General features: G+C 38.0%; 1 protein-coding gene and 1 long non-coding RNA gene across 2 annotated transcripts in view; one reads left to right on the top strand and one right to left on the bottom strand.

Annotated features, from left to right (window-relative positions):
* LOC134675296 (uncharacterized) overlaps positions 1–23,222 on the bottom strand; it is a 466,888-nt gene extending 443,666 nt beyond the window's left edge. The window contains exon 1 of the long non-coding RNA XR_010099725.1: positions 23,125–23,222. This is a non-coding gene — a long non-coding RNA (uncharacterized LOC134675296). The remainder of the gene's footprint in view (positions 1–23,124) is intronic.
* On the top strand, positions 6,625–17,384 carry LOC134675315 (homeobox protein bagpipe-like). The gene is made up of 2 exons (XM_063533521.1): positions 6,625–7,290; positions 16,482–17,384. The coding sequence occupies exons 1-2, from the start codon at positions 7,017–7,019 to the stop codon at positions 17,324–17,326; spliced, it is 1,119 nt and encodes a 372-aa protein (XP_063389591.1). The 5' UTR covers positions 6,625–7,016; the 3' UTR covers positions 17,327–17,384.
* Positions 23,223–26,842: the final 3,620 nt, after the last annotated feature.

The following is a 26,842-nucleotide window of genomic DNA, read 5'->3' as shown; positions in this document are numbered from 1 at the left end:
ACCTAAATATTTTAATTTGACTTTTACCCTTACACATGCTTATAGTCTTACAACACCAGAGAGGTTACAAAGTGTGTTGCCGGCCTTTAAGCTCCTATTTTAAACGCGCTACTTATAGGTACCATGCTATACCCACGTCTTTAGAGCTCCGCCACAGAATAAATAATAGTACTATCTAACTTTGTTCACGGTGCTCTTATGGGATCACTTCGGTCTTGCAAATCGGTTAAATGCGTTTTCTCAAAGACCGTTAGATGTAGGTACCTACCTAAAATTTGCAAGCAAACACTATCAGTACTATCCCTAACACTGTGAATAAGTCAAAACCGTTTATCGTTTGAAATCCGATTCCAAATAAAAGATGAAAAGTCAATTCTCCAAAATGTTCCGGTAGCTTTTGTTAACAATTCGTAAACAATGGAATCCGAGGCACTTTACGCAATCAAACCACCAATTTGTGGAGCAATTGGGAACTGCCAAACAGATATTCATCATTTTTAGGGTTCCGTACCCAAAGGGTAAAACGGGACCCTATTACTAAGACTTCGCTGTCCGTCCGTCCGTCCGTCCGTCCGTCCGTCCGTCTGTCTGTCACCAGGCTGTATCTCACGAACCGTGATAGCTAGACAGTTGAAATTTTCAGATGATGTATTTCTGTTGCCGCTATAACAACAAATACTAAAAACAGAATAAAATAAAGATTTAAGTGGGGCTCCCATACAGCAAGCGTGATTTTTGACCAAAGTTAAGCAACGTCGGGCGTGGTCAGTACTTGGATGGGTGACCGTTTTCTTTTTGCATTTTTTTCCGTTTTTTTTTTGCTATGGTACGGAACCCTTCGTGCGCGAGTCCGACTCGCACTTGCCCGGTTTTTTATTAGCGAAAACGGCTAAACTAAAAGGAAGGGTTATGATTAGGTCTTGTGAGTTTACTAGGACTAGCGATACACCTATTAGGTACCAATATTTTAGGGTTCCGTACCCAAAGAGTAAAAACGGGCCCTAGCTATTACTATTAAGACTCCACTCTCCGTCTGTCTGTCTGTCACCAGGCTGTATTCTCATGAATCATGATAGCTAATACCTTTTGAAATAGGCAGTTGAAATTTTCACAGATACTTAATGTAGGTATTATTCATTTTGCCACTATAACAACAAATACTAAAAATAGAATAAATTACATATTTAAGTGGGGCTCCCATACAACATAAGTAACTACGTGATTTTTGTGCCGTTTTTTGCGTAGTGGTATGGAACCCTTCGTGAGCGAGTCCACTTGGCCGGTTTTTTTATTAGCAAAAACGGCAATACCAAAAGGAAGGGTTACGCTAGAGCTAGTCTAGCGGCTAGACAATTGAAATTTACACAGATGATGTATTTCTAATAGAGATGCCACGAATATTCGGCAACTATTCGGTATTCGGCCTATTCGGCCACTTTGCAGAATATTCGGTATTCGGCCGAATGTTGCCTACTATTCGGCCGAATACCGATTATCTGTTCCACCTACCTAAAATGAAGAATTACACAAAAAAGTAACCAAAAACTAGGTAGTGTATTTCATATTTATAATGTATTCTGGAAAAGTAGTTAGACACGAAGGTACGTAGAGCTTTTGTTGATTACAAAATATTTAATTTTTATCATGGGTTTGATTTGATTCACGCTAACTACATTCATTAATTCTGTTCAACGTAAAATGTACCTTAGCAAACATTGTGCTTTATTGGTGAACAGTTTTCGTAATAATTGTGACTCAAAATGTTCGCATGTCATGCCGAATATTCGGTCGCCGAATATTCGGTATTCGGCCGAGAGAGCAAATTCACTATTCGGGGCATCTCTAATTTCTAAGCTTATCACGGTTCATGACATAGGTACAGCCTGGTGACAGACAGAGTAGACGGACAGCGGAACCTTAGTAATAGGGTCCCGTTTTTACCCTTTGGGTATTTTTAGGGGTAGGGGTAGTGGTTGTAGCGATTGTTAGTGCTTACGAATAAATCAATTCTATTAGGGTTCCGTACCCAAAGGGTAAAACGGGACCCTATTACTAAGACTTCGCTGTCCGTCCGTCCGTCCGTCCGTCCGTCCGTCTGTCTGTCACCAGGCTGTATCTCACGAACCGTGATAGACAGTTGAAATTTTCACAGATGATGTATTTCTGTTGCCGCTATAACAACAAATACTAAAAACAGAATAAAATAAAGATTTAAGTGGGGCTCCCATACAGCAAACGTGATTTTTGACCAAAGTTAAGCAACGTCGGGCGTGATCAGTACTTGGATGGGTGACCGTTTTCTTTTTGCATTTTTTTCCGTTTTTTTTTTTTTTGCTTTATGGTACGGAACCCTTCGTGCGCGAGTCCGACTCGCACTTGCCCGGTTTATTTCTATTCTATTCTAAAAATACCTGGCTCCGTCTCTAATACAAATACTACTCGTACAATTGAAGACCACGCAATACTGGTTATTATGAAACGGTAAAACATCGGTAATCGGTAACAACAGATTATTAATGCACTTGGGATCGTTTGATTTGATCTTGTTATTGATTTGTTTGAACCCGAAGAGCGGAAATCGGTAATTAGCCCGTTTTAATTGCTCTTTGTGGTTCGAGTTGAATCACTTTTTATTTTTGGAGTTATTGGATTTTGTATTCGCTGCGAAATTGGAAATTTAAATAATATTGCTTTCGTGTAAGTTGAGAACTTATTCTAGTAAGTTTTCCAAATACACATAGGTACCTATATCAGGTAAGATGGGGTGAGAATAACATACCTCGTTTATTTTGCACGGGGCAAGACTAACAGCTGTATTCGAACAACGAGATACGTCAAATACTAGATATATATTGAAACGATATGGATTAGATATGTCAGTGTCAAACAAGTGTCAAAAGTGACGTTTTTGTTTGAAGAAATGTCAATTTTGACACTTGTTTGACACTGACATATCTAAACCATATCGTTTCAATATCTAGTATTTGACGTATCTCATTGTTCGAATACAGCTGTAACAGTATGAAGATTCCATACAAGTGATAGTCTTACCCCACCTAACCTTATCTCAAAATGTACACGTTGTGACGCGTAGTCTGATCCCTTACTTTTGAATCTTTTGGAAAATAGATTACGGCGCGATTCGGAAAGTGAATTAGAGATTAACTAGATACGATATAGTAAAGATATATGACGTCCCACGGATAAAGGTACCATATGGCGGTTGGCGCTTACGATTATTAACGTCGCTCCAATATTATTGCGGCGCTATGCGACGTAAGCGCCAGCCGCCATAAGGTACCTTTTGTCGTGGAACGTCACATAACTTTACCATTTCATATCTAGTGAATCTCTATTCAATTTCCCGAATCGCGGCGCTTGCCGCCATGAGGTACCTTTTGCCGTGGAACGTCACATATCTTTACTATTTCATATCTAGTGCATCTCTTATTCATTTCCCGAATCGAGCCGTTACTCGCGTTAGAACGGCCCGGGTCCGGGCCGGGGCATCCAACACTTCGTTTTCTATAGAAAGCGTCACGTGATCACCGGTCGCCTGTCATAGAAAATATAATGTCGGTTGCCTTGGCCCGGACCCGCGCAGTTCTTGGACCTTGACTTATCCTTTGATAATTAAAAGCACGTAAAGATCATTTTGAACATCTGACCTAGGCATTAGGCACCTTAAAATACCACTTTCATCACAAAACGGTAATTAAAAAGCACTTATCCCGATATCGTGAATCATCCGAATCATTACCGATATATAATGTCGGTACACCAATATCATCGGCCGCAAACACCACTTACGGCCACTTCGGATAACACTTAGCGCCCACAGACCTATGAATATACACGACTGTAGAGAAAGCATTGAAAATCTCTTATCCCGAATCATCCGAATCATTCATCATTGGCCTTTACGTCTATTGCAGACGATTTATGGTGTAACATACATTACACCGCCTGGGACGGAATTAAGGAAACGCAGGGATGCCCAGCACCTGCATTACCCTCTCGGCTTCACTGTCTTATGCCACAGGAAAGGCGAGCCAATACGTGTGGAAACAGGTCAGCTGCAGGAATCTGCCGCATATTTCAGGTTGGACCCTACTCGCGCCTTACGGAAACTCCATTCCGGGTTTTATTTTGGAGTATCCTTCTCCTAGATGGATTGCAAAACAATGCTAAGAGGACCATCTCCCCTGTGACGAAATAGCTTCTTACTTCGTTTGTGGACTTAGTCGCCTCGTACGACACCCTATCCTATGTGAAGGTTGGCGCTATTCTAAAGCCGGCCACCACACGGCAGGAATCCGAAAAAGGATCCGAATCATTACCGATATATAATGTCGGTACACCAATACCACCGGCCGCAAACACCACTTACGACCACTTCGGATAACACTTAGCGCCCACAGACCTATGAATATACACTGTATAGAGGGGGCATTAAATAACACGTATCATATTTTTGTGGACCCGGGTATGTCCTTAAACTACGTCCAAGACCACCGGTGGACGGGCAGCAGCATCCCTCAAATTCGGTGTACTCGACTGCGATCGCCAACCCGCCTGCCAAGCGTGGCGATTATGGCATTCACCCCCCATAAGGGGGAGGCCTATGTTCAGCAGTGGACGTCTTATAGCTGAGATGATGATGATGATGATCATATTTTTGGCCTATTTTTGCCCCTCCCCTCCCCCTTGGAGATATTTGGTGATTTTAACGCAACGTATATGTTCATGTTCAAGATGCTATCTCTCAATAAAACCTTTTTAATGTTTTTTATTCTAATTAAATTTTTGAGTAATATTGTTGTTAAAAAAAAATTTACGTGATATGTAATGTAATATCACCCGGGTACCCACTTCAGCGCTTAGTCGATTAATATCGACCGATCAAAGGGCAAGTGGGATTCGCAATTTTTAAGTAGCCCACTCTACTTGCACATAGTTCTATGTTATCCTGCTCTGACCGTGTATGTAATGTAATATCACCCGGGTGCCCACTTCAGCGCTTTGTCGATTAATATCGACCGGTCAAACAAGGGCAAGTGAGATTCGCCAGTATTATAGTTCGTATTTTTAGCATTATAAAAAGACTCTTGACGTCTTTTAAATTTTAATTGAAAAAACGCTTTTTTAATTTTAATTTTATTTTATTTTATTTATTTAAGGATCACCAACGGATAATACATCTACACAATTACATAGGAACAAGGACATTTAACATTAACGGTGCTTAGCCAGTAATAATCAGTAAAGTGTTACAAGGGATCAAAGTGATTTATTTCAAGGGCGTACATTGAATCCCGAATGAAGCGATGGATTTCAAAGTAGAATCCTGAGCGTAATGAATGAGGGATTCAAGTGTTAACGCCCAAGACGAAATAATTTTGATACCGTGTGACACATACTGCTTTTCACATCAACTATGAGGAAAATAAAAAAATCTTAGTGTTGACACAATCTGATGCTTAAACAGATTATTTGAGCTAAAAAAATAATGTGCAAAAAAATGTAAAAATATTTATGCTAGAACAGAAAAGTGTTACTTTAATCCCCCCTAACAGGGAAGAAAAGTGCCACTTTGATCCCTCCTAGCAGGAAATAAAAAGCCCTTTTCGGAATAGGTGATGTGAAAAAGAAAATCTTAACCTAATTTGAAATCGGAACAACGCTTCATTTACTACAATTACATTTATCACAAATTCCGTCTAACCATCCCTAATGACCGTTAATAAAACGAATAATCGTTCCAAATTCAAAGATAAAAGCAAATTAAAAGAAAATTTATTATTGACACTTGAGCGAAGCCCACTTCTTTTATTGGTCAACCGCAGACCGCGCGCGTTGCTATTGGTTAATTTAAATGGGGTTCTAGGGCGCGAAAGGGACGGAGCGAGAGACGGAGTGATGATGAAGGTAGGAGTAAAAGGGATGGATGGATACTTGTCAAGCACTTATCACAAAGCGAGGCGATAACAGCGTCTTAGCAAGTTTGTTCGTGGGCGGGAGCGGTTGGTGAGAATTGGCTCCTCGATGAGATAAGATCTTGGTGTCGCCCTTTATTAGGGTCTTCGGTAGCCATATTTCATAGATATATTCGATATTATTTTATTGGTAGTGGTCTATATTTTGTGTTTTTTTTTTGTGGTGATAAAATGTGTTTGTTTATATATTGTACGTAGGTAAGGACATTTTGAGTCTGAAATAAAAGTTTTAAATTTCATTTGATAATGTTTTGTAGAAAAAAAAGGAATATTAAAGGAAGTAACAGCAAATTTACAAATGTCTTACAGATAAAGCTGATTTTTCAACAGTCATGTTGTCATACCATAAAGTCATATAATTATCTATGTACCTATGATAACTAAGTACATACATTTTTACTTACTTAGTTTGTATATTTTTTATCAAGTTTTTAAAAACTAAAAACAAACCAACCAAATAAGTACATGCTTAGGTACCTACTTGGCTTACACTAAACATTTTTTTTACCACTAAAGTAACAAATTGGTTTAGGTATTGAAAGAAGCATAGGTACCTACAATTACGCTAAAACAATGAAGACAGAAAGAACAAGAAGAAATAAGAACGTTACAATCCTTTACAAAAAAACTCCACTTCGTCACCAAAATTGAAAGAACAGAAGGAAAATTACGAACAGAACTTTACCTAGAATAATGAACATGTAATCTCATTCAGCACGAACCAATTCACACCATCGTCACTCCCCGCATGTGACCGAAGCGATCAAATCGCATTTCACGTAAACATCTTCAAGAAAAACTCTCCGATCCCCACTACTTATGCTACTTCAGAAGCTTTTTTAAAAAACGACCGCCCCGAAAACCATTCATCCCTTTCTTCCCCTCACTATTCGAGTTACCGTTCGAATTTGCTGTCTCTTTCTAAAGCTTAAACCCATCAAACAGACGGGCTATCTATCACGCAAAGTTTATTCGTTTGAGAAACGCTTTGTGGTAAGGTGGTGCGTGATTGTTTTAAAAATGGAATCCAATTTAAAGAACTCTATGACATTGCAAGAGTGTGAAAAAATAACGACGCCATTTTCGATCAACGACATTTTGACGAAGGAAAAAAGTGAATTTGAAAATGGAATGGACAGTTTTGGCGCGAAGAGTTTCGCGAAGCCGGGAGGTTACAAGGAGGATTTTAAGAAAGAAGGAACCAAAATGTACTACGATGAATGCCACTACAGGGATTATGAAGACGGTGCTTTGGACATGTCTAGGAAGCATTATCCGGTCACTGAACTTTCTGGTAAGTGATTATTTTATTTAAATTTTATTGATGTGTGATCAATAGATATAGAGAGGGCTGTCAGGGAAATGTTAAAATACAAGAAGTGTAAAGAATATAAAGTGTCGCGAAATTACATTTGTCATGAAAAGTTCTTACCTAGTCAAATCCCGTATTAATAGGTAGATTACCTATATTTCCAGACAACCTTTGGGTAGCGGAAACAGAGAAATGAACCAAAAATATATGACATAATACGATATGACATAAAGTAGAATTACTATCAATTATTTTAAAATCGATTGAAACAAACCAAATAGATACTTACTTACAACTTCCAATTGAAAATGACTTGAACTTCATTAACGGTAATTAGTAGGTACCTATTTTATCTACCTAGGACCTTTTTTTAAGCCTATGGTCCCTTTTAAATATTTTTTATTAGACAGTCTGGGATGTTATGACATAATAGTGGCTCTTTTGTGTTGTTATTTTGGTAAGTTTGACAAACAGAACACTGTCTTACAAAATATTTTCCAGACCTGCGTTTCACTAAACTCCAAATACTATATAATAGGGCTTAAAAAGTTAATAGTGTAGGTTTGCAATCTAATTAGATATTAGGTACCTACATATTGGTAGGTAGGTAATTATATTTTTTCACCACACCAGCTCGGAAAGGCTTACTTTGCACTTCAAAAACTGATAGCAAAGTTACATTTTATTCACACGTGAGGCAAAGTAATCAAATGCAAATTTTGAATTGTTTTCTTATGTTTGCTGGTAGAATTGACTTCTAAATGAAGATTTTGGATGATGAATATTTAATAACATTCATTTAGATTTGATTTGCTTTGATTTTGTTTGATATTTTACATTTAATATTTCTTCGGGTTGGTGTGGTGAAAAATTTTGTGTTTCACTCGGGGGCAAATTTTGTTTAACCCTCGTGCTTTGAAACCCTCGCAACGCTCAAGATTCCAATTTTCGAACCACTCGCTACGCTCGTGGTTCAATTTTGGAATCTTTCGCTTGCTCGGGTATCCATTAGCACGAGCGGTTAAACAACAACTTTGCCCCCTAGCACCTTGTAAAACAAATAACTATTAAGGTGTCGGATGTTGTGAACAATTCTTAAGAAAAAATATTCTAACCCTATTTACCACGACTCTAAATAGAAAGAGATAAAACTGCACCCTCATTTGCATAAAGTATCTGTGGTCATTTTATCGTCAATTTCATTAATTATTTGCATGTAATATCTTATTATCGCCGTACTGCAGTTTCAGTAAATTATTGGTTACAAGAAGTCAAACAAAAAAACCGGCCAAGTGCGAGTCGGACTCGCGCACGAAGGGTTCCGTACCATTATGCAAAAAACGGCATAAAAATCACGTTTGTTGTATGGGAGCCCCACTTAAATATTTATTTTATTTGTCGTAAATAGAAATAAATCATCTGTGAAAATTTCAACTGTCTATACTGCAAAACGTAATTCAAGACCAAAAAAAGTAAGGCAATGTTCCCACTGCAATAATTTCTTTGTAAAATTATAAATTCCTTTTGATAAATAATCACGCTAAGATAATTTATTCATTAGTAATTTTACTCCTACTATTTAAAGAAGTACTTTTATTTATTTATTTGTACTTACATAAATACAAGACACGATAGTAAAAAAGTGGCAACATTTCTTACTTTTTTTGGTCTTGAATTACGTTTTGCAGTTTAGCTAATATCACGATTCACAAAGTTACAGCCTGGTAACAGAACAGACAGAAGGACAGCGGGTAATAGGGTCCCGTTTTTACCCTTTGGGTACGGAACCCTAAAAGAACCTGTGCCTACTGAGATGATATGTTCCGAAAATATACACATAAATGGGACGATGGTATTGATAAATTTTGCGATATTTTTTTGTCTTATTAGATTTGGAATTGTATTCTGGATATTAACAGTAAAAATCAATTTTTAATTAGACTCTGTCAAGCCATTTCCGTCAGTAAAAAAGAGCCGAAGAGATGTGGATTACACCCTCTCAAGTACTTACATGCTATTATCGCTGACTGCATGTAATACTTTTCTTTCCACAGGCAACTAATATTTATCGAGACAGTTCTAAAAACCCCAAACACATTAGGTTGCGTTGTTTTTATGACAGAGTTCCACCTCCTGTCTCCATCATCAGATCAGCTCGATGGTACAGTCACCTGCAATAATATGTTACACAACGAAGGCAGCAAAAATATCTGACACGATCTAATTTGAATAGCCATAAGAGCGTGTCACATATTTTTGCGGCCTTCGAAGAGTAACATATTATTGCAGGTGACTGTACCATTATATTGCATTGTCACCTGACTTACATAATTTGTAGGTATGCAATTTTTCTGCTTCATTGGAAGTCGGGAAGTGGGTCTTTAACTTGCAAGATTTGAACCCTACAAACATACCTAGAGGAGACCGAGGTGAGATGTGACAGAGTAGAGTTATGACATCGTCGATTTTTTGGGATCTATTAACTAGAAACTAGGTCGCAATAGCGCGCGTTTGTTAGTTCAAGTTACGAGCTAACAAACGCACACTGTTGCGGCCTAGTTTCTAAAAATCGACGATGTCACAACTCTCCTCTTTCACAACTCATCTCGGTCTCCCTACATACACAGTTAAGCAGGTACCTAACATTGCAAGTTAATAAAAAGCTTGAAAAAAAAAACCGGCAAATCGGACTCGCGCACGAAGGGTTCCGTACCATCATGCAAAAAACGGCAAAAAACTCACGGTTGTTGTATGGGAGCCCCACTTAAATACCTATTTATTTTATTCTGTTTTTAGTATTTGTTGTTGTAGCGGCAACTGAAATACATTATCTGTGAAAATTTCAACTGCTTAGCTATCACGGTTCATGAGATACAGACTGGTGACACGGACAGTGGAGTCTTAGTAATAGAGTTTTTAACCCTTTGGTTATGGAACCCTAAAAACCGAAAAAAGCGGAAAAGTGCCACGAAATACTAATTCACCTAAGCGGCAACGAAACCGCCAAACTTCAAACTCATTAAGCCCGCTCCACACGATCGGATCAATCAGCCGTGCACGCCAATCGCGCATAAGACGACTTAAACCTATGTATGAGCAAAATAAAATATCAAAAATAAAATATAATAGAATGCCCAGACGAAAAACGGAAAAGTGCAACGAAAACTAATTCACCTAAGCGGCAACGAAACCGCCAAACTCCAAACTCATTAAGCCCGCTCCACACAATCGGATCAATCAGCCGTGCGCGCCAACCGCGCATAAGACGACCTAAACCTATGTATGAGCAGAATAAAATATCAAAAATAAAATATAATAGAATGCCCAGACGAAAAACGGAAAAGTGCAACGAAAACTAATTCACCTAAGCGGCAACGAAACCGCCAAACTCCAAACTCATTAAGCCCGCTCCACACAATCGGATCAATCAGCCGTGCACGCCAACCGCGCATAAGACGACTTAAACCTATGTATGAGCAGAATAAAATATAATAGAATGCCCAGACGAAAAACGGAAAAGTGCAAAGAAAACTAATTCACCTAAGCGGCAACGAAACCGCCAAACTCCAAACTCATTAAGCCCGTTCCACACAATCGGATCAATCAGCCGTGCACGCCAACCGCGTATAAGACGAGAATAGAGGCAGTGCAGATCAAAACCTATGTAGGTATGAGCAGGAAAAAATATCAAAAATAAATTAAATAGGATAGTACCTACACGAAATACGGAAAAGTGCCACGAAATTCTAATTCACCTAAGCGGCAACGAAACCGCCAAACTCCAAACTCATTAAGCCCGCTCCACACAATCGGATCAATCAGCCGTGCACGCCAACCGCGTATAAGACGACAATAGAGGCATTACGCAAATTGTCGCCGATCGTTACCGGTTAACCGTATTTTTGCGTGCCCTTTTGTGTCTTTACTTTTAGGTTAGGTGTCTATAGTGATATTAGTGATGGATGGTAATGGTCTTTTAATTTCGATATGAATTACTTAAAAGATTGTATTAAATAGGTACAATTTTATTTACCAATAACAAATAAAGTGATAATAAAAACAACATTAAAATTAAAACTAAAATTATGGTGGTGTATTAAATTGTGACACTAACGTTACTATAGATGTACCTATTAGAACAAACAAATTATTTTCAGAAAATATTTTATTTTGTTTTTATTTCAAGTAGAAACACTACTATATAAATAATTAAACTGAAATAAATTATCATATAATAAGAAAACCGGGCAAGTGCGAGTCGGACTCGCGCACGAAGGGTTCCGTACCATAATGCAAAAAAAAACAAAAAAAAGGAAAAAAAACGGTCGCCCATCCAAGTACTGACCACTCCCGACGCGTCGCGTTGCTTAACTTTGGTCAAAAAACACGTTTGTTGTATGGGAGCCCCATTTAAATCAGTATTTTATTCTGTATTTAGTAGGTATTTGTTGTTATAGCGGCAACAGAAATACATCATCTGTGAAAATTTCAACTGTCTAGCTATCACGGTTCGTGAGATACAGCCGGGTGACAGACGGACGGACGGACGGACGGACAGCGAAGTCTTAGTAATAGGGTCCCGTTTTACCCTTTGGGTACGGAACCCTAAAAAGTGATCAAGGCGGAGACCTTGGTCACTTTTAGTACCCCAGGCTGGAATCGAACCAGGGTCCTCTGCTATCACACCCAGACACTAACGTTATTTTATACATATACATACATATATTTTTATGCTTCCGATGACAAGTGATAATCTTTAACAGTTTAATATCACTTATAGTAGTATACCCTATAATGGACGTGGAACCAGTAATGGGACAAAAAACCACAATTCCTCTAAAATAAGTATCTAAAAGTAGTTTATAAACACTGGATATATTTTTATCATAAATAAGAGTCCTAGAGCTGTTTATGTATGAATTTTTATTAAATTTGGTTGCTTATTAAGAAATGTGCGTCAAACCAAAAATTGTCGTGCCACTGAAAAGAATATCACTACGAATTCTTAACAACTTCGCTAAGAGAGGTGAGTTAATTTATTAAATTTTAATTAATTAATACTTGATGAAAACTAGAATGTGTTTTGTTAATTGAATTGACCATGAGATAAGGTATACAACACATGTATGTTGTGACTCCACAGATGTAAAAAAAATAGTGGTATTTGGCCCAATCCCATTATAGGAGCTGTAAAACTGCATACCTCCTATGATGGGACAATTGACATAATGATGCTTGCCATGCCATGATTAAATGTTTAAACAATACAGAAGTAAAATATAGTTACGAAATATGTCGACCAGGTGGTATTCTCGGACTTCAGATAAATTAATATCGTATTTCCAAACTTTTATTTTAACTTGCCCTGTTAGGTAGTGTGGGTCAAATCTTGGTAGCTGAATTTGAGCCACTTTTCGATTTCCGATTCAGTTGAAATTTTGTGTAAGTACGTAATTAAGTATGCAATTCAGATGATAATGCAATATTATGATAACGTGGACCTGATCTGATGATGGAGACAGGAGGTGGCCATGGGAACTTTATCGCAATAAACCCTAACTAATTGTGTTTGGGAATATTATAATTGTCTCGATTGATCTAATACAATAATAATTACATTCAGCGATAAAAGCTTATACCAAAAATTGATTTTTTTGCCATAACTTATACCCCATTTCAATATTTTATACTGATAGAGCAATGTCCATTATAGGGGGCCCATTACTGGATCCACGTCCATTACCGGGGGCCCATTACTGGAGCTTTGGTGTCCATGACTGGAGAAAAAATACATAGTTTTAATTTGTTAAGTATGTGGAAACTCATTGCAGTATCTTTGATACAACATGCCTAAAACATGAAAGACGGATAGGACTTTCATCTTTTAACACGCTTAGCGGTAGACCATTTACATGTATAAGGGAAATATCATAAATACTCAAAATTTCCTCTTAAATGTCCCATGACTGGTGCTGTTACTATATAACCTCTAGCCGCCCATACGTCAAACCTTGCCAAGCAAAATTAAATTTTATTTTGTCAACACAAAGTTCAAATTAGAATGGAACAGGAGACCTTTTTATAGGTTTCTGGGCGGCTAGAGGATAAAACAAAGTCCCCCGCCGCGTTTGTCTGTATGTTCGCGTTAAACTCAAAAACTTCTTATGGTGCCATATCCTATCGGATGTCGGCGATCATCATCGCCAAAGTTTCCTCTGTTCTTTGCCGTTCTAGAAATAGTGGCGGCGTCGTTGGTACCGGTACAATCCCTAATATTTTTTTACTCCATGTTGTTCTAGAGTCAGACCATAAAAAGTCTGCAGCGGATTTGATAGCCCACGCAGTGCAAGTGTCATTTTATACGTCATAATTTCATAGAAAAATGACGTTTAAAATAACACTTTCACTGCGTGGGCTATCAAATCCGCTGCAGACTATCCTTGGTCTGACTCTATGTACTTAACTCAAAAACTACTGAACAGATTTTCATGCTGTCTTCACCTATCAATAGAGTGATTTTAGGTGTATAATTTGTTAAGATTTTGTAGACTAGATTTGCGTCGAATTTATTTGGAGAAATTTTTTTTCGAAAATTATGAGAAATGGAACCCGGGGCCTAGCCAAGACGACAGTCGTTGATAGAAAACTGCAATCGAAATTTAATGTATGAAAATAGTCACCTGACTTTTCATTGCATCTGTCATATATTTTTAGGGTTCCCTTCGGTTATCATAGTTATTTACGATACAAGTGCTGAAAGTAGGAAATTCGCAACGAGTGGTGATAAATTAAACAACGACCGAAGGGAGTGTTTTAAATCGACACGAGTTGCGAATTACCTATTCGCACATGTATTGATGTACAACGTCTTACAGTACATTATGGCCCTTTACATTTTCGACATAGGTACGAAAAGTGCTTATTCCCGCACGAGTGCAGGAAAATAGCACCATATGTACTGTAAAAGAATTTTATACCAAGCTAAAACGGTCAATAAAAACAATATTGCTAACGCTTTTACCAATCGAGTATTTGACTGTACTTATTTAAAATAATTTATTTTACACCATGCATGAAATAAAGCACCAGAAGATTAGTAGAGAAACGCAGAGAGCATTTATTTTTAGACACAATCTATATTTTAAAACTCGTATTAAAGAGCAGGTAATTTGATTGTGACGTCACATGTCAGTGTTTCATATAATTTCGTTTTGACAGTTCGAAAAAAGAAACTGATTTGACGAGTACGAGTACCTAGTGTAATAGGTACTATTTTAATTGTTTAACTTTTATTTTATTTTGTTTCTATTTAACTATTTCTTTGGCTTTGTAACTTTAAAATTGTATTTTGATATGGATGTACATGTACAACTGTACGTGTTGCCTGAAAGAAAACTTTTTTTTTAAATACCCTATTCATTTTAATTTTTAACAAGCAGAAACGTCTGCGAACGATGCTATTAAGCTTAGAATAAATTTAAAAGTGGAAAAATCTACCCTATTCATATCAATGTCGCAATATTTCCACAGCTCCCCAAAACATTAACCCCAGTAACTTTTAACCATATTCTTTATTCAAACGGTTCTCATTCTCACGCCACGCGACAACTAGCAATTACTAAATTGAATGCGTCCATAATGCTTTTAAGCGTCACTTCGTCACTTGCCTAATGAGGGAGTGTAATCACGCGAAGTGACGCTAAGTGGAGACATCGCGAACGTCCCTAGTGTGGGTTAGAGATGTAACACATTCGCAGGGAATGTTCCCGTATTTAAAGGGGCCCATTGATTAACAGTCCGCCGGACGGTATCGGCCTGTCAGTTAGAACAAAATTTTGACAGCTCCGAACAACTGACAGGCCGATATCGTCCGGCGGACTGTTAATGAGTGGACTCCTTAAAGCCTGATGAGCAGACATTGGAATCCGCGGGGCAAATTGTGAATTAAGACTTTATATTTGTGCACTTATGGTGCTAATTACAACAAAATTTTGGCTTCACAATTTGCCCCGTGGATTCCTATGTCTGCTGATGATAATATATGATCAGCCATAGTGCGGAATTACAATGGAACTAAATTTTTCATACTAAACTAAACTGTCACCATATAAGTGAGAATAACAGCGCCCTCTTAACAATTATCATATATCTTCTGGTCGTGCTTTACATTTGCTGGAAAAAATTGTCAATTCGAGTTAGTTAAGTTTTGCATGTTTTCAATTGTATGTAGTTGTGAATGTGTAACCTAATTTAATTTGTGTGTTACTTTTGCCGGTTTATTTCCCTAAAATTGAATAAAAAAATATAAAAAAACTCAAAGGAACATCAGTTCTAACTGAAGAAGTTGATTTCCTATACGCAAACGTCGCAAACGTGAGTTGAGCACATGTAAGTTTAAGAAATATGGAATAATAGTTCGTCACTTAATCACTAGTGTGCGTGGCGATTGTTGGTACGGCCGCATAATTGTAGGCGATTTTATTTATATTAGATAAATAAATATTGAAAAGTACAGTTTCGGAAACATTGAATTTTCCCGGGAACGGGTATATTCCCGCCGCACATCTCTAGTCGCTAGTGTGGACGCTCCATTACGTGGCTATTGTTGGTACGGCCGCATAATTATAGGCGAATTTGAATTTGGAATCTTATCGATTCGGCGGTCTTTTGTTCGCAATTCGAAAAGTGTTCGTTACGTAATGAATGTTACTTGTCGGGTATCGGTAACGCTGTTTTATTGTGGTGTTACAAATTTTATTTAGGCGAACCGGTAACGTGAAGTGCTTTGATTCTTTTTGATTAAATATAATAAGATTTCAAGTGATGGATTGGATTTATTTTGATGCGTTTGATTTTAAAAGTAATCTAGTTAATATTCTACTTCACTCTAAACTGTTAATTCAATTTTCACAAGAAATTTTAAGAGTACACGATAAAAGTGTTACAATGGAATTTCCCTTTTTGTTTCATTATAGGTAGTAGGTAGATACTTAATAAAATTACTATATTAAGGCATAAATTATCCGTGTTTGAATAACAAAACCATGTTTTAAACAAACGTCAGTTTAGGTTACCAGATAATAAATATCCCAGGATGTAGATACTTTTAGTTTTTTCCTTTTTAAACTGCTGGTTTTTATGTCGGTATCTAACCTCAATCTCCCTTGTTCCAGATGACTACGACTCCCGCTCATCCAACACGGGCTCCCCCGTCCGCCGCGCGTCCTCCCCCAACTCCGACATAGCCTACAAACCCTTCCTTTACGAACGAAAAACACCCCCCACTTCTCCCCTCCTAACCCCCAACTACCCTATCGAATACACACAGAACGCTGCCAGAAAGAAACGATCCCGCGCAGCCTTCTCACACGCACAAGTCTACGAGCTAGAAAAGAGATTTAGCCAGCAAAGGTACCTTTCCGGGCCTGAAAGAGCCGATTTAGCGGTCAGTCTCAAACTAACAGAGACTCAAGTGAAAATCTGGTTTCAAAACAGAAGATACAAGACTAAGAGAAAGCAGCTACAGATGCAGGAAAATGGTATGTTAGCAGCGGCAGCGGCCGCCGCGAATCACGCCAGGAAAGTGGCCGTTAAAGTCCTCGTCAATAACAACGCGCAGCCGAGCCTGCCAGATCTAAAGCAGTACAACCCGATGATGGGGAAGATAAATCCGTTTGCGCCGTCTTTGTTGGACGGCTCGCCGGTTTTAAAACACTTTGCTGGCGTTTACGGCGTCGATTTCACTAAAAACCCTGAGTATAAAGCGTTGCTTCAAGAATCTTACAACCAAGCAGTTTTACAGTCACTCTATGGTTCGCATTTAGGTGTAAATTATCCAAACTTACCCCTTTCTTATATGTACTACCCTGGACACCCGGCTTTTGGTATGCCGATGCATGAAGAGAGAGAAAGGGAAGAAAGAGGAGAGCATTCGAGGGAGGACAAGGATAAAAAACCGCATGTCGAAAATGAAAACAGTAACGAAAGTTTAGCGAGTAATATTGAGGTAGAAAATTGAATGTTTAGATTTAGTTCAATATGGTGTTTTAATTAGTGTTGGCTCTGAAATTTCGATTGCATTGTTATGTATTTAAGTTTTAGTTCGAAGATACTGTTACATGAGCAAAGAGGTAACTTTTCTTTTTCAGTTAAAAGAAATAGCGGTACTGATTTTGTAAGCTGATCCAAGCATCACTTTTCCGGTTTTTCTGGTTTATAGTAAAGATACGAGCAAATTGGTTGAACAAATAAGATGATCTGATTATTTAAAAAAACATGGCGAGTATTGCTAATATTTTGTGAGCAAAAAATTGCGATTATTTTTTGAGACTTCTTGTACCATCGTGGCCAAGGCTCGCGGACTTATCCTAATGTAATAATTGAATTGTCTCCTCAGAGTCAATACATTTTGTTCCTTGATTTATATACCAAATGTCACTTCTTAGTTAAATGTAGTACTTAAATGTTACACCAAAGATTGAAACGGTAACCAAAGTGTAAGCGCTAGGAATAGTTATATTGTTGAAGTTTAGTTTATTGTAAATAGCCTTAGTGTAAGTGGTTCGAGTAAATGTTGTAGTTCGGCACGTTTGTAAATAGTACTAAAGTTTAATAAAAGTGCAATACAGTTTATTTGATGGTTTTATTTTGTGCAACAAGGGAGTAAATCAAATCAATTTATAATTTTTTTTAGTGCATTTCGTCGCGTTTTGTGAGGAAAGGCTTACAAAATTGTTATTTATAATGCAATGTTGAAAATTTTTGTCACTTAAGTTATATTAGTAATCTAATATGAAACAAAAAAAAGTTCCAAGAATCTAATTATGAGCGTACAACATTGCTGCAGCCGACCGAAAAACTACACTTTTTTTTAATTCCTTAGCCAAAATGGCAAAACCGGAATACACTTATAATTTCGCCATGTCCGATTGTCTGTCAGTATGTCACAGTAATTTAAGCCAAAAATAAACTAGGCATATTTTAATGAATTTTGAAATTTTTGGCACATTTTAAATCCCGCTCTCGTGCGTTTCAACGTTAGAACAGGTTATTTCAATTGCCTACAATACGTAATTGATCTTAAGATATCTACAATACGTATTGATTTCAAGATACCTACATTACGTATTGAACTCAAGATACCTACAATACATATTGATCTCAAGATACCTAAAGTGTCATTCTATGGAACTTGCTAACTATGTACCTAAACAAAACGTCACATTGAAATTATCAAAGAATGATGTATCTACTAGTGACTTTTGTTTACATAGCAAGTTCCATAGAATGACACTCAATTGATCTCAAGATATCTACTTTTTTTTTAAATTGGTTACACAGTTTGGTCGACACAGTGACCAGCGACTGCTTTTGGTGTGAAGAGATTGTTCCACAATAGGGCCGCGGCACCATCAAGGACGAAAGGGAAAGGTAATTTACAGAGTAACTAAGGATAGCAAGATATCTACAATACGCATTGATCTCATTGTAATCCTAATCACAGTCCTTGCCAACTCTCACAAACGACGGTAAACTGAGTCATCGTATCGTAATGATTGCCATTCCCAGCCATGTTTATGTTGGGTGCACATTTGGTTTGACTCGACACTTTATAGTCCTACCAGATTTTATTGCATGCGCAACAGTTTCAAGTGATTGGAATGTTTTTTAAACAATTACCTAAAATAATAAATCAGCACACATTTAACAGAATTTGAGAGACGGCGAGAAGGCTAATTTTGCGTGCATGTTCACAGACATGGTACATATAATAATATACTCCGCCTGGTAATCTCTTCCCGTCTTTTCTAGGTCACCTGACTGACACAAGCTTACGTCATCATGCGACAGCGCTATATGATAATATATATAGCGGCCATGTTATTGTGACGTAGGCTTGTGTCACTCTGGGAAGAGAAGACCATGTTTTATTAGACTATGATCACAGATAAGATGATCACTTGAATTGTGACAACACTAAATAGCCGAAAGGGATAGTGCCATACATTAGAAAGGGATAGCACGATTTGACCCTGCCGGCCTAGCCAAAGTTACAATCGCCATCGCTTCGACAGCGAAAAGCATTATGTCTCTCTATCACTCTTCCATATTAGTGTGACAGTGACAGTTGCGTTTTTGGCTACGCGGCCTGAACCGCTGTCAAACTTCGGTTTTGTAGGAAGTGTCCTTTCTGTACGGTAGTACTATTATTTATTCTGTCTAGCGCTCTAAACAGTACAAAGTATAAATGAATTAGTAATTACTGACAATTGACGCAACGAGTGAACGAGTTGGGGCGAGTATTTATTTACCTGACGACATTTCCGGCGCGCGCGCACGTGCGCGTAACCCGAGCGGTTAATGCGGCCAGTGCTGTGCCGTTTGTCGATGGTAGAGGATAATTATATCGAAATATCCATGATTTTAGAGATCATTAGCAATCATAATTAAAATATCTCAAAGTTTAAAAATCCTGAAATTTGAAGAAATTAGCCATCTAAGTAAATTTACTTTGAATTTACTTTTTTTTTGAGCATCACGAAATTATAGCTCGTCGGTCGTTTAGTGTCATGATACCGGGGATGCTACTCCAGACTTATTCTTAAAACGATCGAAATTAGGTCTTATCCAGATGCACTAGGAACTATTTTGATTTGTGAAGTGACACTACTTCGAATTTTACGGCTCCTCTATACGATGGGCCAACGCCGGCCACGGTAGAATGAGATAGCAATATCACTTGCTCCCTCTAACGCATAAACGCGTCCTTAGGAGTGGCCGGCGTTGGCCCATCGTGTAGAGGAGCCATTATGAATGAAGCTTTCGACAATCGTCTGCAATCATCTGACTCGTCTCTTCAGATCAGATAACATTTAAAACCGTAAATACACCCAATAGTCCGTAAGTAGGTATATCTATCTATCTATATATCTATCTATGGACCATAAGTTCAAATGATTACATATCAATACCAATTTTTTTTTTGTATCGTCGTATGTAATCGTCCGAGATTGTCTGGATCATCCTCCACTCGACTAAATAACTTTGTCGACAAAAAGACGAGACGGAAATAAAATATTTTATCGATAGTTGCACCAGTAGTGGCACGTCTCTACTAATCCTGCGAAGGAAGAGCGGTAATGCACTGTTTACACGTTCGTCGACAATCGTCCGCAATTGTCTGGAGCATCCTCCACTCGACTAAATAACTTTGTCGGCAAAAAGACGGAGATGAAAATAAAGGTATCGATCGATTCTGAGAACACACGTCACGCGGTTATTTTGGTTTAATCGAGTCACCATGGATCACAGTTTACGCTTATTGTAGATCTGTGCCATAAATAATTTCGAACGTATGGATTTGAAGATTTGAATCATCAATATCACTGTGATTATTACCTATCAATACTGGATTAAAGCCTCGTAAATTGATGTAAATAATCATGGCGTGGCCAAGATAATATCGTCAAGATAATAATTTATACCTAAACCACACAATAAGTACTACCGTACCGTACAGAAAGGATACTTCCTATACCGAAGTTTGAGAGCGATTCAGGGTCGAATCATGATATCCCTTTCTAACTTATGGCACTATTCCTTTCGGCTATTTAGGGTTGTCAAAATTCAAGACATTCATTCATTATCTTATCTGTGGTCGTGCCCGCAAAGGGATATATACGTCAAGTTGTGTCAACCCTAATAATTGCTCGGAGCAATGCTGAGCCGAACGGAGCCGAGTTTGCCCGAAGTCAGGATTGTCTCCCCACTGCCTAAACACAGGTATTTCGCGCTGTCACAGATTTGGGCCAAGTTTTCCAACCCAATGCTCTATTTAATTGTAAGTACTTAAGTTAAGTTTATTAGTAGAATTTTCAAGTAGTACTGTCAATAAAAGAGCGTACAATCATAGTAACGAGGTGATTGCTGACGTCTGTGACAATCAGACTGATCGTAATTGCAGGGCGGACTTGAAGTGCACTGAAGAATTCTCGCGAGGAGGCGAGGTGCTATGGAGGCGGACTATAGACGTAGGTAGGTACTTGTAGGTGGGCGAATTGTCCCGTCAACCAGGCGACAATAGTAGCTCAGTACTTAGTTTGATAAAAACACTTATGGAACGCGTTATATTATCATGCTTGGTAGGTAGATGGCCTATTATTAGTCGTCGTTCAGAATCAGACTCAGAATTTATTTGTATGATACTTTTAAATACATTTCGATCACTATGTTTTATCCACAAATGCGGATGTACATATTTACTCGTAATGTAATTTTTAAGTTCTTATCTCTCCCAGTCCCAGATATTGTCTCAGAATGTGTCAGACCAGTGCGGTCGTATGATGGACATATTTCGTCTACATGACAAAGTAATTGAAAGATACATAATTTTCTCGCTTCTCGCAGTGCATCTCGAGCTCACCATTAAGCGCAAGCGATCACACCAATAACAAATTAAGTCGAGCTTTTAAAATGTGAAGGATGACTCACGTTAGACCGGGCCGGCGCGTCCGACATATCATTTTCTATGACCACTAATCGGTGATCACGAGGTGCTTTCCATAGAAAACGAACCGCCGGAAGCTCCGGCTCGGCCCCGGCCCGGTCTAGCGTGAGTCATCCTTAGAGGCCCCCCACATCTAGCGTCTTTCGAGCGTCGGCGTCTGTCAGCGTCTGGTCAGCGCTATGGAAAATGACGTCGCTGCGCAGTTGCGTCGACGTTGCGTCGAGCAGCGGCCATAGAGTTGTAGACGCCGACGCTCGAAAGACGCTAGATGTGGGGGGGCCCTTAATGCTTCTGGGCATCCAAAGCCATCTCCATACCCCTTACCCCTGTCCTCAATACTTACAGTATTATCATATGAATGCCGCTGGCGCATTATGAAAATACCGTCCCCGTTTCCGCGCCAAGAATTTTCCGAGACTTTCCGACCGAAGTGTCCCCCGTGTGAATAGAATAAATTGGCTACTTTAAGCACTGGGTTACGTTTTACTGGCTTTAGAAATTACATAGTAGAAATATTATTTTCTCAAAAATGGACGGCAAAGTCGACTTTGCCGTCTAAAAATTGGATCGCGAAGCGCGTGGTTTATGGTCAGTCAAAAATTAAAAAGTTAAAAACATTGCAGTCTCGATTTTGGGACTGCAATATTGCATACAAATTCCATTATTTGTCGAGTTCCAAACTTTTTAAAAGTTGAAATGGCCATATCAAATGAAGGCACAGGCCCATGAAACAGCCAAACAGATGATTAGTACCGCGACTATTTAGTTGTCTCAAATAAGTTGGCGTATTTTCGGCAGAAAAATACACTTCTATTTTTTTATTAAAAAAAATAAAAAGGCGGCAAGGGCTTTCTTCTGTGAAAATATATACGTAACAACGTTGCTTTTGTAAAATATTTCTATGATATTTATATTTCTTGCACCATTTTTGAGAAAAGCACTATATATGACTCGGCTGGAAGGCTACTTGCTGGCTTCGGATTCAATTAAACGGACTCCCAAGGTCGTCCGTTTAAAACGAATCCTCAGCCTGCAAGTACCTACTTCCGAACCTCGACAATAATGTACTATTTTAATACATATTTATATAAGAACTACAAATCATCCTTCATTAAAGCTTAAGCTTAGCGTAAGAAAAAGCGTAGTTCTACGAGTAAGATTGTCAAATCAAATGAAATATCGTTTATTTTAGGCAACTTAGGCTCAAATTGTTTAGTATTGACTTTTGAATATTTAATATAAAAGTAACATCGGAGGGATTAATATACTTAGAGTGGTGTTAAACAACAATGTAATTTTTTATTGACGACCGGTCTGGCCTAGTGGGTAGTGACCCTGCCTGCGAAGCCGATGGTCCTGGGTTCGAATCCCAGTAAGGGCATTTATTTGTATGATGATACAGATATTTGTTCCTGAGTCATGGGTATTTTCTATGTATTTAAGTATTTGTATATTATATATATCGTTGTCTGAGTACCCACAACACAAGCCTTCTTGAGCTTACTGTGGGACTTAGTCAATCTGTGTAAGAATGTCCTATAATATTTATTTATTATTTATATTTATCGTAAGCAAGGTTTACGCTAAATCTACAATGTCATTAGAAAACTGTAAGATTAATAATTAACCTCTAGCGGCCCACCATAGAAGGAAAATTGGCAATCGAATTTGAATCAACGGTATTAGAAAATAGAGTTGAATTTGTTTTGTTTTAAAATCGAACGAAACAAAATAAAAGAAACTCTATTTCATTTAATTAAGATTTAAATTTCATTGGAGGTAATTTGTACTAGTATTAGGACATTGAACCTCAAGAGGTTAATGTAAGTAACTCTTCAAAACCCATCTAAATGGAGTTCTCATCGTTCCCAATAGTTAAGGCAAATAAAAAAAGCACAAAGAGTAATTTAACTGCGATAATCGCACACAAGCCGCACATGTTGCGATCGACCACCAACGCGCTTGAGATAGTCGAGATTGCATTAGTTGCATTAGCGAATGACCGACGCCTGTCGATTGTCGTCTAGACGAGTACGATTATAACTCGAATGGAACTCGACCGAAACTCGTTCGCAACTCGCACATGTTGCGATCGACCACCAACGCGCTTGAGATAGTCGAGGTTGCATTAGCGAATGACCGACTCCTGTCGATTGAACTCGATTCAAACTCGCACACATTTTGTGATCGATTGTAAAAATGTACAGCCTGTCCAGCGGCAAAATTCCAATTTCAAATTCGAATATTTTTTGTTTACCTAACATACTCATACGTATGGGAAAAGTACCATATTTTGGCGGCAAAATATGTACAACGGTAATCGTCAAACTTCTATGAAATTATGATGTATAAATAACACTTGCACTGCGTGGGGTATCAAAATTGCTGCAGACTTTTCTATGTCTAATTCTAGTCCGTGACCGTGGTAGGGCCCACACTTGCGTAAACGTCTCAATTTTTTCGACGTCGCGCCTCGTCTCTGTTTTGCCTATCGTTAAGTGGCCAAGTTTTACTAATTTGCTTTTTGCACGACCCTTTTTTGCCCTTTTTGCTTAAAGGGGTGAAGGTCTAAAAGCAATGCAAACAGATTTAATTGGGGCAAATATGTAGAAGCCGCTATACTTTAAAGAATTTTTTTGGACATTAAAAAGCGTATGAATTGTTTTGTTTTACTTTTTTTATTAACTATAATGAGCCATCTGTGAGTTTGGTTCAGGACTAAAATCCATCCATGATAAATGCAAACAAATCGTCGTAATTTTTTTCTTCCTAGGTTTTTAGACGAATTACAGTAATTTTTTTTTTCAAGAGAGGATTGACCAGTTTTTTCAGTTTTACCCAGAATCTCCAGTTTTTGTTGTCCCTAGACCATCGTGACAATTTGACGTCCGGTCTGGCCTAGTGGGTAGTGACCCTGCCTATGAAGCCGATGGTCCCGGGTTCGAATCCTGGTAAGGTCATTTATTTGTATGATGATACAAATGTTTGTTCCTGAGTCATGGTTGTATTTAAGTATTTATATATTATATATATATCGTTGTCTGAGTACCCACAACACAAGCCTTCTTGAGCTTACTGTGGGATTTGGTCAATCTGGGTTTGGTCAATCTGTTAATAAATAAATAAGTAAATTTATTTATTTATTTATTTATTATAGTGTTTATATCTGTAAACTCTACCTACTTTAGTGTATAAATCTCCTCCATTTTGGTATCCTCTCCTCCTCTTCCTCTCCATCCGGTCTTGGGCTCGTTTCAACCACTTTGGCGATGTCATTTCAATTTCAATTATTTATTCATAAAATTTACATTGTATATAGGTACGTCAGTAGGTACCTATACGGTTACAGATTAGATTAGGTTCATAAAAAGTACGAGTGGCTGAGTTCCTAATGCGTCATAGCATTAATGCGCTAAGTCACAGAATAAATAATAGTACCAAGTACAGAAGACTCACTCTCTAACAAAACGCGTCTGTTACGATCAGCACAGATATGGCCGCTAGGTGGCGACAGCGCCACGCGCGGCTTATGGCAAACCCCAAAATTGGGGCCGAACGGATGTACTTTTAGCTACCTGTAGCAAAGCAACGAAATCGCGGAGTGAGACACGTGGTTAAGTGCATAATTTTATAGTTTTCCATCGTATTTTCTCGGAAACGTTCGTATTTGTCCTGCCACTTTAGTCAACCTCAGTACTTTTTGTTGACTGACTGAAATAGCAAGACACGTTCGTAAATTTCCGTGAAAAGAAAATACGATGGAAAATAATTATGTACCATCGTATACTTACCTACGCTTTCTCGGTACAATGGCGGATAGAATGCAAGTTTATGAGGCGATAGTCTGTTTAAACTCAAGCCGGTACAAAGGTGGACTACTTTTGCTTCATATTTTTGGCGTAAGGGGCGGTAAAATTTTACATAAAATCCTTTGAAAGCCGGCTAGATATACGTTGTAAATATCTCATTAACCCCATACGTACCTAACTATTAGGGTTGTCGTTCTGTTATAAATAAAGTATAAGTACAATTTTAATTTTGGGAACGACTTCAGGAAAAGTGGAAATAATCAATGCCTCAGTCAATCATGCAATCAGTTTTTCCACTTTTCCTGTATTTCTAATCATCGTTGTATCGTTTCCAGATGTTTCTGCTTAATACAAAATTTAATTTTGACTATACCTATGAAGTGATTTTATTTTCAGGTTTTACTGTCATGTAGATATATTTATATTTATTTAAGTATATATTTATTTATTTTATCTATTTTAATCTTTATTGCACAATGCATGAAAGTACAAATGGTGGACTTAATTGTATTAAACTAAGATTAGAACTTAAGCCTCCGTTTTTAATCACACTGAGAAACGTGGTTGGCTGTTCTAATCGGCTACAAATATAATGCCCACCAAAAAATACTTTTGGTAGCCTAAATAAAAAAATCATGCTTACCAAAAAAAATTACTGAACACCAAAAATATAAGGCCTAAAATTACAAACGTACCACCATTTTAATTACGACTGCACTTTAAATTGTATTCGAATACCAAATATATTGAATGATTACCAAAAATCATTAATGATCACCAAATCTTGAAGACCAAATAAATGCGATATTTTCACCTAAATAAACCACTATGATACCAAAAAATTTATACATATTACCAAATAAAGTAAAATGATGCCAAAATTACTAGCCCCTCCCGCTCAACCCCCGTACCCTGCACCGCATAACTTAGGTAGGCATACTGAAATGCTACTAGAAAAGTAGGTTAGGTTAGGTTTGTACTGCTATTAGTTAAGTGGGCTAGGTTAATACTGCGACCCTTACAGAAACGAATTGCTACTAGAAAAGTGGGTTAGGTTAGGTTTGAACTGCGACCCTTACAGAAAAGAAATGCTACTAGAAAAGTGGGTTAGGTTAGGTTTGAACTGCGACCCTTACAGAAACGAAATGCTACTAGAAAAGTGGGTTAGGTTTGGTTTGAACTGTGACCCTTACAGAAACGAAATGCTACTAGAAAAGTG

This window comes from Cydia fagiglandana, chromosome 21 (genome assembly GCF_963556715.1).
Source record: "Cydia fagiglandana chromosome 21, ilCydFagi1.1, whole genome shotgun sequence".
In the NCBI taxonomy this organism is placed as follows: Eukaryota; Metazoa; Arthropoda; class Insecta; order Lepidoptera; family Tortricidae; genus Cydia; species Cydia fagiglandana.
This window is presented reverse-complemented; position numbering and strand designations above follow the sequence as displayed.